Source organism: Equus quagga, chromosome 2 (genome assembly GCF_021613505.1).
Source record: "Equus quagga isolate Etosha38 chromosome 2, UCLA_HA_Equagga_1.0, whole genome shotgun sequence".
Lineage (NCBI taxonomy): Eukaryota > Metazoa > Chordata > Mammalia > Perissodactyla > Equidae > Equus > Equus quagga.
The window spans coordinates 157,538,882-157,552,387 of NC_060268.1; the positions used below are offsets into that span (position 1 = coordinate 157,538,882).

Below are 13,506 nucleotides of genomic sequence, written 5' to 3' on the forward strand. Positions count from 1 at the left end.
AAAGCTGTTTGCAGTGGGGTTTATGTCCCCGTTCCGGGTGAGTGTGCTGTAGCAGTTACCAAGGTGACTTTAGCTGACTTTCAACAATTTATTTTTCCCTCCAGCTTGAGACGTCTCTAGCCCTGTGTGCTGTTGATTCCTCCCCCCCTGCCTCCATCCCCACCCCCAGTTGCTATTCATCAGCATTTTCACTTGTGCCAGAGAGGCGGGGATCCTCCAGCAGGCCCTGCAGGCTCGGGGCCCCGCCTGGCAGCCAGGCCTCCGCTCCTTCCGGGAGCGGAAACATGGTGGGCTGTCTCCATGTGGGACCCTCGACAGAAGTGATTGTAAGAGTCACACGCTGGCTCTTCCACTGAAACTCACTCTGTGACCTTAGGCTTGTCACGTCGCCTCTCTGAGCCTCAGTTTCCTCATCTGGAAAAGAAGGGGTTAACCACAGAATCTTGCCTGGGGTGCTTGCTGTGAGGACTCAGCAGCGAGTGAATCTGTGGACTTCTTACTGGAGAGCAGAGTAAGGGCCCACCACAGGAGGGTTCTGCTCCTGTCTGGGCCCAGGACACCCGCCGAGAGCTAGTGCTTGGTGTTGTCCTCCTCCTCGCAAGAAAGACGTAGCAGCCGAAGTGTAAGGGAAAGAGAGCTGGTTAGAGGTCCTAGGCTTCCACACTGGCCTGTCACAAACCAGCTCTGTGGCCTTGGACGCATTACCGGCTCTCTTCTGTAAAGGAAAGAGGTAGATTAAACAGTCTCAGAGTTTCCTTCCAGTCCTGAAATTCCGTGACCTTCTTGGCCATAGCATTTGTCTCCTTCACAGATCTTGTGAAAGGGTTCGTCAAAGGAAAAGGTAGGGCAAAGGGCGGTTTCAGAATTGGCTTTGGGAAGCCAGAGGAAGAGACTGCTTTGTGAAAGAGCAGCTGGACCCACCCAGCTGGTAGGAATGGTCCGCATTACCTCAAGGGCTTTTATAAACCACTGCCTCGGCAGGGCCCTGTGCTGTCTGATGTCACCCACCATCCTTTTGTCTGCTGACCTCATACCCTCCCTCTGGGGAGGGGCTCTGCTTGTCAGGGTGCCTCATTGGCCGCAGGCCCTAGCGCTCAGCCCCCTAGTGTGTGAGGAGGTTGGGCCCCCACTGGCTGTCCGATTCTTACGCCCAGACACCCTGGGTAGCTCCTCCTGCTTGAATGGTAAATAACTAAGAGCTCTTCACCTAGTATTTTGATGGACACCTGGGGAATTGTTCTGAGATTCACAGCCCAGACCAGGATCCGGCCTTTTGAATGGGATCAGTGGGTAACCCTCATTTCCGGCTGAGGCAGATTTAAAAGTTTGTCAGTGGGGGCAGCTGAATTTGAAAGGTCAAACCTTAGATTGCAAAGGGACCCTGAGGCCCAGCTGTGGAACAAGCTGTTGGTGGGAAGCAGGACAGAAGGAAATGTGAGATAGCAGTCACAGTTCACTGTGGCCGAGGCCACAGTCTGGAGGAATCTGGCACAGGGCTCCTGGGGCCTTGAAGCCCAGTAGGGTGGTGGCCCGGTTCCGCTGCCCAGCCAAGCCCACTGGTCTGAATCCTGAGAGCCTGGCTTCCACCCCCTCAATGAGGATTGTGTCACTTCCTGGTTAGATGAAGGATATGTGTGTCACTGCAGCTCCTGGCCGTCAGTAGGAGTGTGCGTGCTCAGAGCCTGCTCTGATGTCACAGCCTTTTCAGGGTCAGCTGGAAGGAAGCTCTTGGAGCCACATCTCCTGGTATACTCTAGCACCCTAGCCTTAGAGACCTTGGGGTCTGAGGCTCCAAGGCAGGGGGAGAAGGGCTTCCAGAAGCTCCTACTGCTATCATAGGGAAGAACAAGCCTCTGTGACATAAACTTTTATTAGTGTGTTGACCAAAGATGAGGCTTTAGAACCAGACCTACCTGCGACCAAACCCCAACTCCACACGCCCTGCCTGTACGACCTGGGCAAGTGCTTAACCTCCCTGGTCCCCAGTTTCTTATCCGTAAAAGGGATATAAGAATAGTGCCCACCTCGTGGCAGTGTTTGAGTAGTCAGTCAGTGAGGAGTGCTTTGCACAGTGGCTGGCACTTGGCAAGCACAGAGTGAATGGTGGCTGTTGTTACCATCGGTCACTGTCATTGTCATCATTCAGGAGCCCAGCCTGAGAAACTCTTGTCTTGCTCCTCCCTGTGGTTTTTACCTTGTGCTGAACCTGTTCCTCTGCTTCCTTCACAGGAGCCGCAAAGACAGCCTGGAGAGTGACAGCTCCACGGCCATTATTCCCCATGAGCTGATCCGCACCCGGCAACTCGAGAGCGTGCACCTGAAATTCAACCAAGAGTCAGGAGCCCTCATTCCTCTCTGCCTAAGGTGAGCACCACATCACACAGCTTGGCCCTAGGAGCCCCCAGGCCTATGCTTGCCATCTCCCCCAGACGTAGGTGGAGTCTGGGGCCCAGGGAGGGAGGGGAACTAGTCAGGCAGCTCCATCTTGGCCTGTGGGGGAGCTTGAGGTCTCTGAACCAGCCAGTACCCCCACTGTGCTGAAGAACTCTCCTTTGTCCAGAGAAGTGTCCCTCAGCCCTGCTTCCTGAGGAAGGTTCAGTGACCTAGGAGTCTTGGATGGCCCTGGCATCCCGTGAGCCCAGAGTCAGGGGTGGCAGGGTCCCCAGTAGAACTGGGGTAGCAGGGCAGGGGCTCTGGGGTTGGGCTCTGTTTTCTCCTGCTTGCTGCTTTTCCCATGCAAAACATTCACTTCTCCAAATCCAGTGGCCAGCCCAGCAGACTCCTTGAGGGACTTGGAAGCCCAGCTGTGTCCCTTCTGCTGCTGTCCACAGTGCCGGAAACCCAGCCCTGTGGCCAGAATTCAGCCCTCTGCTTGGGGATGCTGCACAGGGCTGAATCTGTTGCAGCTGGCTTCCTCCAAGCCCTCAGGGCTTCTACCCTCACTTTTATAGCAGGGAAGGCAACAAGAATAACTCAACTCAGACAACAGTGACAAGGAAGAAAGGACTTACCTGGTTTGGACCCTCCCCACTGTCCCCGGAGCCTGGGGAAGGAGCTTGCATGGTAACCAGCCTTGGCCAGCCACCCTGGGCAACAGGGCAAAGACAACACGTGATTGGAGTAAACAGGGACTGGCAGGGCCCCCCTGGCAGGACCCCAGCCATTCCCTCCCCAGCTCCCTCTCTGGCCCACCTCAGGGCCTTTGGTCTGGTGAAGGGTTAATCTGAGGCAGCCTGAGAAAGCAGAGAGCAGGTTTTGCTTCCTTTGCTGACTGGCATCTCTGCCCCATGGGTTGCCCCTGCCTGCCCTTCTCCCAGGTGTATTTCCAGACGGGGGATTAGCAGTAACTTCTTGTGGCTCCCTCAGAGTGACCCCACTTGGCTTCAGCCATTTATTTATTTATTTATTTATTTTTTGAGGAAGATTAGCCCTGAGCTAACTACTGCCAGTCCTCTTCTTTTTGCTGAGGAAGCTTGGCCCTGAGCTAACATCATGCCCATCTTCCTCTACTTTGTATGTGGGACGCCTACCACAGCATGGCGTGCCAAGTGGTCCGCACCTGGGATCGGAACCAGTGAACCCCAGGCCACTGAGAAGCAGAATGTGCGAACTTAACCGCTGCGCCACTGGGCCATCCCCTATTTTTTATTTTTTTAAGATGTGCTTGTCGCCTTGGAGCTAGCCATTTAAATCTTGTGGGAGGGCCCAGGAGCAGGTGGAAGCTTCTACCCTGGGCACAGGGGTTGTGCTGTGAAGGCACTATGCCATCATCCAGGGGTGTGGGAAATTCGTTTAGGTACAACTTCACCCCCACCCCCCAAACAAAGGGGGACATGACCTCCCCTCTTAGCACTGGGCATGACCTTGCAGCACATTGCTAACTACCCTCTCTGCCTCAGTTGCCTCATATGGACACAAAGGAGGTGCATTCACTACCCCTGCAGGCCCTTTGAACACTGAGCTAGTGTCTCTGCTAGCTTTGAGCGCTTTGGAAGAATGACAGTAGAGAACTTGGGAGAGGCTTCTCTTGGAAGGTGTTGAACTGAACATGCTTGGTTACAGTGCCCTGTTAGTGGGCAGGTGGGCAGTCAGGAGGGCATTTTCCAGGCACCCTGTCCCGGGGAACATAGTCCCCACAGTCCCTGAGCCTTAGCCAGGCCTGCTGCTCACTGTCTCCTTATTCCCGTCCCCAGGGGCAGGCTCCTGCATGGACGGCACTTTACATATAAAAGTATCACCGGCGACATGGCCATCACATTCGTCTCCACGGGAGTGGAAGGTGCCTTTGCCACTGAGGAGCACCCTTACGCAGCTCATGGACCCTGGTTACAAGTGAGAACGCTCTTTTTCTTCTCCCTACCTCCTTTCTGTGGGCTCTTCCCGCCCCCACTCCCTCCATCTCCTCCCTTGGCAACTCCTTTCCTGAGGGGCTGGTTGTGAAATTCCATGTAGAACGTGGATGCTGCTGCCTATCCTACCAGCTCAGGAGCACTTCCTGGCCTCTCTGCCTATTGCCTGAGACATGAGAGATGACTCTCCAGGCCCTGACCATTGATAGTTCTGTTTGCCGTGGAAATCCAGGTTTGAGGGATCTGACACTTTCTGCACCCTGGGTAAACCAACGTATAGGAAACCGAGGGTGAAACAGGATGGGAGGCAGTGTGGAAGCCTCTCTCTACTGCTATATGGAAGTCCCACCAGAATTCCTAGAAAGTAGGCATCTGGAACTCAACCTGCGGCTGGGATGGGGACGCCTCGGCAGACACAGCCTCCCCCATCCCCTCATCTAATGGCTTTTCCATTCCTCCTGATGGAAACCCAGCTTCTCTGTGCAGAAACCTGCTGGCTTGTCCAGAACACTTCCTCCCTCCTTTGCTCTTCTGGCTGGAGCACTGCTTCAGAGCCACTGCCAAGCGGGGTGCTAGGGCCTGAAAGCCATAGGCCTCCTTCCAGACCCCACCCTGTCCTAGGTCTCTCATGGGTCCTTGGCCTGGTCCAGCACACTCCCAGATGTATTAGAGGAACAACATCCTTTCTTGTTTGTTGGGGGTGTGGGAGGAGGAACACTCTACCATACCTCTCTCAGGAGTAACGAGAAAGGGAATCTGACCCTAATCCAAAAGGTGATCATGCCTTGTTTGTGGTGTATGGGAGCAGGAGGGATTACAGTAGAGGGGAGGAGAATTATGCTGGTTTTGTGAGCTTAACCCAGTCTGGGGGGTCTGTGAAGCATATATACTGTTAACGTGGGCATACTTTTTGTCCGTGTGTGTGCCGGCTTGCAGCCGAATTTCTCCTCCTTCAGGCCAGCTCCCTCCTCCCCCTCCCACCAAAATACTAACCCTTAATTAAAACAAACAGCAAACAAAGGACACCAACCGCACTCCCCAGACTGAGCCAAGGTCAAAATGGAAGCTGATGCTTTAGGGATATTGTGTTCCATAAATTATCTTGCCTTTTTCTACTGTTGTTATTACATTGTTTCATAACAAAATTACTTTGAACCATAAAGTTATAAATACATTTTAAAAGTCCCACTTGGTAACATTAGATTTCTGTCCATGTGGTGTTGGTGGTTACTGTAGCAAAAGCTCTGAAGTGTAACCTTTGAGATTAGCCCAGCACAAGTGGAAGGGGCCTCTCCCCAGCCCCAGCCGTACTCCAGGCCGCCAGGCTGCGTCTCTGGAGAGCAGGAAGGCAGTAGGCCTCTTGCCTGGGCAGAGCTGGTAAGAAGGGGGGAGGTGGGGTTGGGGCAGGAGACCCCAGGCCCTGAGAGGTCGCAGGTCATCATTCCCAGTAGGCCACAGTGTGCCAACAGGTCTCAGCAGAAGTGTCCTCAGATAGCTGTTTGTGTGTATGAAGGCTCAAGCACATTTCCTTAAGAAAGTAAGGACTGGGGTCTCCCCAAACTCAGGAAAAATTCCAGTTACCTTTCACATGCTCAACTCTGAATCTGTCCTTGGAGTCCTGCCATCTCCCTTAGAACATCTTTCTTCCCTGAGGAGGTGGGTGGTCAGCATCTCCAAAGCTCAGCAGCCAGGAGACCTTGGCCCCCAGAGGATTCAGCAGATGTCATGTTTCTCCTTAGTTCCCCCAGAGTTCTGGACTCAACCCCAGTTCCCAAGCCCCTTATCCCCTGCTGATGTTCCACTCCTGCTCCACTCCCCCTCGCCTCGCTAGCAGCCCCTCAGTGAGCTTGAGCACTGGGCAGCACCGCTGAAACTCAGCACATGGTCCCCTCCCATGCACTGTTGCCCTGGGAACCGGGAGCGGTGGGAACCAGCCGCTGGCCTCGGCATGTTTCAATAAAGTTGCTGTGCTGGGAGCTGCTTAATCAAAGGCCTGTGTTATGGGCTCATTAGTGTGGTCCACCACAGGGGCCAGCTCACAGGGGAGCTCCCAGGAAGGTTGGCTGGGGCCCCACTCCCCAAGCACGCACCCTCGTTCACTGAGGGGTTTCTCAGGCCCTTTCCAAGGAGCCCTGGGAAACTCTCCGCCCCTGCCCCCAGCCCAGCTGGTCCTCAGCTGTGGAGCCAACACCCACACCAGCCTTCCTCCCTGCCCCCAAAGCAGTCAGTGTTTTCTGCGTGTGATTGCCAGCCCACCTTCCTCCTTAGGGTCTTGCCACTACAGTCACAGGCAGCTCCCTAGCTTGTGGGAACCTGGGCTTGTAATTATTTGTGGGCCTCTAGGTCTCCCTCTGGGGCTGGCTGTCTCCTTAGGAGTCTGCAGGACCTCCTGGAGGCCTGAGGTTAGGCTTGTAGTCACCAGTGAGCCCCAGGCGCCTCTGGAGGGAGAACCCAGCACAGAAAGGCCTGCCTTCACCCCTGCAGGACGCTCTTGCTCATGCTCCCAGGATCAGGGGTGTCTCCTTGGCTCCTGTGTGCCCAAGCCTGTTGGGGGCAGAGGAACAGGAAGTTGCTGAATGCAGCAGACCTAGGACTTGAAGAGACCCAGACTTCTGTTCCCTTGGCCACTGCTTGGCTACTCCCTGTTGGTCCCAGCTGAATTGGGAGGGACTGGGATGACTTTCTTGCATCAGCCTTCAACAGCCTTGGAAGCCCTAGCTCCCAGCCTTGGCGCCTTGTTCTGGCTACTAGCCCAGGCCTGTTATCTCTTGGGGAAAGGGCATGGCAAAGACACCCCACATGGGGGAAGAGTGACAAAGGAGAGGCTGAGAGAAAAAGGCAGGTGAGGGAATCAGCCCTTGCCAGAGCTTGTGGGGTGGCCCCAGACAGGCCTCCACACCCACCTACTCCTGGGCCTGCACCTGCTCTCCAAGCTCCCCGCCCCATCTCTCCAGCCCCAGGAACCTCAAGACCTCAGCAGACAGAAAGGCAGGGCCATCTGAAACCCCAGGTTGAGCACAATGGACACTCCCTGCTTCCTGGAGGAGCTGGAGAGGCAGGAATCCTGTTCCAATTCCGCAAGCTTTTCAGTTTCCGGAGGTCGACACCTTGACTCTGTCTGCCCTACCATTTGCTGTTTTCATCCTCATTGAGATGGTAAAGCCCATCAGCCAACTTCAGAGCTTTGCAGGAGGGTCTTCAGACCCTAGGGGAGGCCTGCCAGCATCCTCTCCTGCACACCTTCCCCCAGCATTCCTCATCCCAGTGGCTCCAACAAGCCTCTCTCCCTTGAGTCTGTCAACACCAGGCTGTTAGTCCTCTGAGTGGGAGCCGAGCCCAGAGATGAGTCGTTCATCCGTCCCCAGCCAGGGTTGATCTGAAGCGGGAGAAGTCAGCCCCAGAGGTCACATAGGGGTCACATCACCAAATATGAGAATATTTTTTTAAGCCCTTTAATGCTTTCTCAGCTGTGTGGTGTCTGACAGCTCACCCAGGTGGCGCCCCCATTTCTAGCCATTCCCCACCAGCCCTGATGGGAGGCCCCAGGCTTGGGAGAAGACACTCGGCAGCTGTTCTGAGTGGGCTCTGCTGCTCCAGCCAGGCCTGAGAAATCATGGCTGGGCTCTCCTCCTAGCCCAGCAGCTGACTCACCACGGTCCTCTGGACAAGCCCCTGCCTTCTCCTGTCCTGATCCACCCATTTGGACATTGTATAGAAGACACTTGGCAATCCGTGGCCCAGGTGCTGGGCAGCTCCTCTTTGGTGCCTCTACTTTTTCTCCTTCCACTGATGTACCTGGAGACGTGTTCTCCCTGGAGACTTTTGCTTGGGCTGTCATGGTGACCTCATCACCCAGGGGTCCGCCCATTAGGGTTAAATCCCAGTGCTGTACCTGGGGAGTCCAGCACCCTCCCTTTCGGGAGAGGACTGTGATGGCCCACAGTCCTTAATGCCCGGCTCTTGGTGAGTTTGCCCTCACCAGCAAACAGCCAGGGCAGGAGGAGTCAGCCTGCTCCTGGCCACCAAGGCCAACTTCTCACCACCCACCAAGAACAGGAGACAAGTGAGGCCTCACTGTGCCACCACCGCAGCCATACCTGCCACACGCACCTCTGCCCCCGAGCCTGGGGGGGTCTCCAGGCTGTTTTCTGGCTTTTATCTGGCCTGTGGGTGTGGGGGGGGAACACAGACTGGACTACTTCCTTGTCCCTGCCTCCTCCACTGCTCTTGTGGGTGCCAGAGCAGCTCCTTGGCAGGCCCTACCCTGTAAACAACCCATTTCCTTCCCTGAGAGAAGGAAAGGGAGGGAAAAAGAAAGCCAAACTTGTTGGGAAGCAAGAACAACGTGTCAACACGAAGAGCGAACAAGGTCCCGGACAAAGTGTGGATTGTCGTACCAAGGGGAAGGAGTGGGCATTGTCAGCTCTGTTTGCAGACTCAGAAATATCATTGACCACAGACATTTGAGTCAGATCTGCAGCAGCTGGGCTCCTGCCTGCAGCACAGCCAGGCCTGCCCAGGGCAGGCGCTGGCGGAACATCACTTTTTGGGTTCCTTCTGCAACTTGCTGGGGCCTAGGGAATTGGGAGATTGTTGACAATCCTCCCTTGTCACCAACCAGCCAGATTATCCTAAGGTACCTGGTGTGAACACCTCGGAGTAAGCTGCTGGCCTAGATTCCCAGCCCCCTCCCTGACCAAAGGTGGGGTTGGAAGAAGGGAACTGGGAGCCACTACTCCCTCACAGCTCGGCCAATTAGTTGGTGGGGGCTCTGTAGCCGTGCCCACTGCCCCTTCCCCTGTGAGCCTCAGTATTTCCTGGCACTCCCCCCACCACGATCTCCTGGGCTGCCTTTTTAAATGCCAATGTCTTGGCCTTGCCCGGGATATTCTGCTTCAGAAGGTCTGGATTCGGAAGGTCTGGATGGGGCCTAGCATCTTCATATTTTTGAAAGCTTCCCAGGGAAGTTTGCTGCTCAGATTGGTTGGGGGGATTTCCCCTCACTAGAGTATGCCTACCTCCAAGGGCTGTTTGTGCACAAACATAAGCATTTTATGCCCGACTCTTGGTGAGTACAGATGTCAGAGTGCTATTATCGTTTTTATTATTATTATTATTATTATTTCTACTGCTGTTTTCTGGGCCAGAGTAACTGTTTCCTTCTGTATACATTCTGTAAGCTGGCCTGGAAATTTGCCCCACTATTCCCACTTGGAAACTATCTTTGGGCATGATTTGCCTTCCTTTCCAGGTGGTCAACCTGGTTTTTGAGCAGTTGTGTGTCTGTGACACTCAGGATTCCAGCCCTCTTGAACTGAACATGTGGCCAGGAGGTGTGTGCCTGGTTGGGTTGGGACTGCTAGTTTTCTAGGCCATTGGTCAAAGCCAAAGTCACCTTCACCTACCCCACTGGAGGAGCGAGAGGACACAGCACTGAGTACACAAGGCTTCTAGATTTGGGGTATTTTCCTCAGACAGGAAAAGAGCATCCTCTACCACCATGAGGTCAGATCACTGTTCTTCTAAAGTCCAGGAGACTTGTCTCCTCTTGACACCTGCTCACCTGCAAAATGAGGATGATAAGTACCTCCTTTGCAGGAGCACCATAAGGGTTCAGTGAAACGATACCGTCAAGCACTTACACCTGGCACATGGAGGCGGCACTGTTCCTGCTATTGGTGGTGTTATCGTTACTGCTGCCATTGTCATAACCATTTCTGCTATTATTTGTGGCAAAGCCAGGCAGCTCCATGGGGACCCAGCAAGCTTCAAGAGCCTCAAGCCCCAGAATTGGACAGGCTTTTCCCACAGTTGCATCACAACGGGGAGTCTGTTGCTCGTGAGAGCACCCAGGAGCCGCTCCATCATAGCTGTCTATCTCCAGTGTCCTGTTGATAAGATCTGTGAACATTCTCAGCTCCAGGTCTGAAATATACAAAGAACAGGGCCTGTTTGTTCAGTCCAAGCTTCTAAGGTTTAACTCCCAAAGGAAATTAAATTAGATGCCTGGAGCTATGACAGTCTGTCGTGTTTCTTTGCAGGGTATGTCACCCTTAGTATCATGCAGATCTCATGTATAATTTTCCGTTTAATTCTTTTAAAATAAGGTGAAGTTTCCAGAAGGAATCAGCAAATCACCAAAAGTGAAAATTGAGTAGCGACTAGGGTTTGTCCCCTTCTGTGGTCTTGCCATGCCCTCCCCCAGCTGAGTATGAAATGAATCCACACACAGATGGTACACACTTGGTAGTTGCTCTACTAAAAGCTGCCATAACTCACCTTCTCTCAACCACCAATTCCAGATCTGTGTCGGAGGAGCTGGCTTAGGACTGAACTCGGTGCTGGTGGGGTTGTTGAAACACAGCTCTTTGGAGTCTCGCTGGGTGGCCACAGTTCCTGTGAACCCTCCCCCCACCCCAGCACTAGTTACAGCCCCAGACCTATTTACCTCTCTGGCAGAAAATCCCTCCTCCAAGTTATTTGTGGGTTAGAAATCAGCCCAGCCTGGCCCGGACTGGAGCCATTGTAATATAATTGGGTTTTAGGTATGCTCATGTTTGTGCTAGCATTTGCAGAGATGGCAACAAGCCCCGGAAATGCCAAAAATATGAATGTGACTTTTGTACTACTCAAGCAGACTGGTGATAACTGGTAGAGAAACTCTGGACTTTTGGTTGGGGGGAAGCCCCTGGGATAAGAGGAAGAGGAGCACGGGCTCGGGCTGTGGGAGGATCGGGGTGACTGGGAAGGGGCCACTGCAGTCCGTGAGAGGAGGCAGCTAGCCCCGTCTTGGAGAATGTGGAGGAAGAACGGGGCAGGGAGGGGGCATCTCGAGTGGCATCTCCCTGGACCAACTTTGCCTATCTAAACCTTGTCTCTGTCCTCACTTGAGCCCTGAGCTCCTGAAACAGAAACTTCGGTGAGATATGGGCCAGTGGTCAGTTTTGTTCCTGATGTGGGCTTGCAGCCTGGGAGGGAGACGTCCTTTGGCTCCCTGTCAATCAAGGGAGGGTGCATGTCCAGGTGGGAATGGACTGCCTTCATGCCTGTCTCTGGGGCTCCATTCAGGGCTGGGCCTAGCAGAGGCTCCCAGAGAATGCTGTGAAATCAAATAGATTGATGGACAGATGAATGGAAGAATGAGTAAATGTCGTGGGGGTAAGAGTTCAGAGTTTGGAAACAGTACTTCAGGCACTAACTTTAGAGTCCAGACATGAGCAGAATATGGCCTTGTCTCAACCACTCACAAGCTGTGTGACATTGGGCAAATTACATGACCTCTCTGTGCCTCCGTTTCCTCATCTGTAAGCAGACTGAAGGAAATAAGATATATGAGCAGTGAGCACATTGCCTGGTGGGGGTTTGTCTGCTCACCTGAGTAGTTTTCTCATTCCTTGTCCCCACCTCCACCCCGTCAACTTCCTTCCTTTGGAGTCCTCCATCCTGGGGGGCCCCTAGTGACCCTGCTTTCTCTTCTTTGCCATTTCACTTCATCTCACAAGCTGACCATTTCCAAGTGTTGAAACTCTTGGACAACATTTGGGATATAGTCAGCTTGTGAGACGAACAGAGTGGACAACTCCCAGGGGAAACCTGATGGGTATTTTCTCAAGTTCTTGATCCGCATCCTTCTCACCGGAGGGTTTCCCTCAGAGGAGCCCCTCACCTTGGTCTTCACCCCATTGTCTCTCTTCCTGTGGGCCCCACCCAGGGCATTCAAAGTCTGCTGGAGGAGGCAAAGCAGAGGCAGGTAGAGCCAGCCATACAGAAGGGTCTGGTGCAGAGGCCAGGAGGCCCCATGGACCAGCCCAGGGAGGAGAGGGGTAGAGGTAGGGGTCAGACTGGGAAGAGGAAAGACATCCTCAGCCTGGGCCTGGTGTGGTGCAGGCCTGAGGTGAGCTTGGCCTGGCTCTGCAGAGCCAGCCTGAGCAGAGGAGCTGGTTGAGAAAACAGCCCATCAGGCTGAGGAAGGCCTGAGTGCCCTTGGACATTCCCATTGGCTGTGAAATCTTCTTTAGGGGGTGAGGGCGGTGGTTGTACCAGCTGAATAGCGGGGCCAGGCTGTCCTAGACATCAAAGAACAAGGTATCAGACTAGAGCAGCAAAGTGGGCCAGCTAGGAGGTGACCTGGAGAAGTTTTCTCAAAGGAAGTCTTGAAGAGCTCAGTGGCTGAATGGGGCCTGCAGGGCAGGGAGTTGGGAGCTCCCGGCCTGAGAGAATGCGGATACCTTGATGGAAATGGGAGTTGAGAGTCCCTTTCCCATCTGTAAAATGAGACAGATTGGTGCACAATCTCCAAATTCTCCAACTCAGACATTCTTGGATGTACCTTCCGGGGCATTTCCAGATTCCAGACAAGGCTTGTATTCCAAACCCAAACAGATTCCTTTTGTCCTATCAAGTGGGAGGTGGGGGGAACATGTGAGCCTGGTTGGGCAAAGAGGATGTTGGCAGTCGCTCTTCTCTGCCCGTCGGCTTTTCTGTTTCCCCTCTACCGCACTGCAACATGCAGGAGGCCCGAACAGCCAGAATAGGGTAAATTCCCACCCATGTCCGTGCCCCTTCTGCAACCCGCACTTCCATCCACCACATGGCCCCAAGCTTCCTCATTGTCCTCTGGTGCCTTTCCTTCTGATAGAATTGCAGGCAGGGGGTGGGGACGGACCTCACGCCTTGCCTCTGTCCCTAGAGCAGATCACTGTGGGCTCATACCTCCTCCGTGGCCAGAAGAAAGGTCTATAGCTTGGCGGTTGGCAAAAAGACCACATATTAAAAAAAATAAAAGCCTGTCTTGTGTCTTCTTCCCAGATTCTGTTGACCGGAGAGTTTGTAGAGAAAATGTTGGAGGACTTAGAAGATTTGACTTCTCCAGAGGAAGTAAGCATGTTTGATTCTCACTGATAGTGGGTTCCAGCTTCCAGGAGCCTCTGTGTGTGTGTGTGTGTGTGTGTGTGTGTCTGTCTGTCTGTCTGTCTGTCTGTCTGAGGTGTGGGGATAGGCTGGAAAGGAGACCTTGGAGATGTTAAACATCTTTATTTCTCTCTGTCTTCCCACTACCCCCTGCCCCACCCCCAGCCCTCGTAAGGACACCCAGCAAATTGTCTGAATTGCCGGCTCCTGAGAACCTCATTGAAGAGTCAGCCAGGGCCTTCAGGCT

The 13,506-nt window shown here is 53.8% G+C and overlaps 1 protein-coding gene across 2 annotated transcripts in view; it reads left to right on the plus strand.

The window, feature by feature from the left end:
* SUFU (SUFU negative regulator of hedgehog signaling) overlaps nt 1-13,506 on the plus strand; it is a 108,222-nt gene that overhangs the window by 89,252 nt on the left and 5,464 nt on the right. For both annotated transcript variants that reach the window (XM_046653750.1, XM_046653751.1), the window contains exons 9-11: nt 2,230-2,364; nt 4,194-4,332; nt 13,158-13,226. In XM_046653750.1, the coding sequence (XP_046509706.1) occupies nt 2,230-2,364; nt 4,194-4,332; nt 13,158-13,226 (343 nt within the window). The remainder of the gene's footprint in view (nt 1-2,229; nt 2,365-4,193; nt 4,333-13,157; nt 13,227-13,506) is intronic.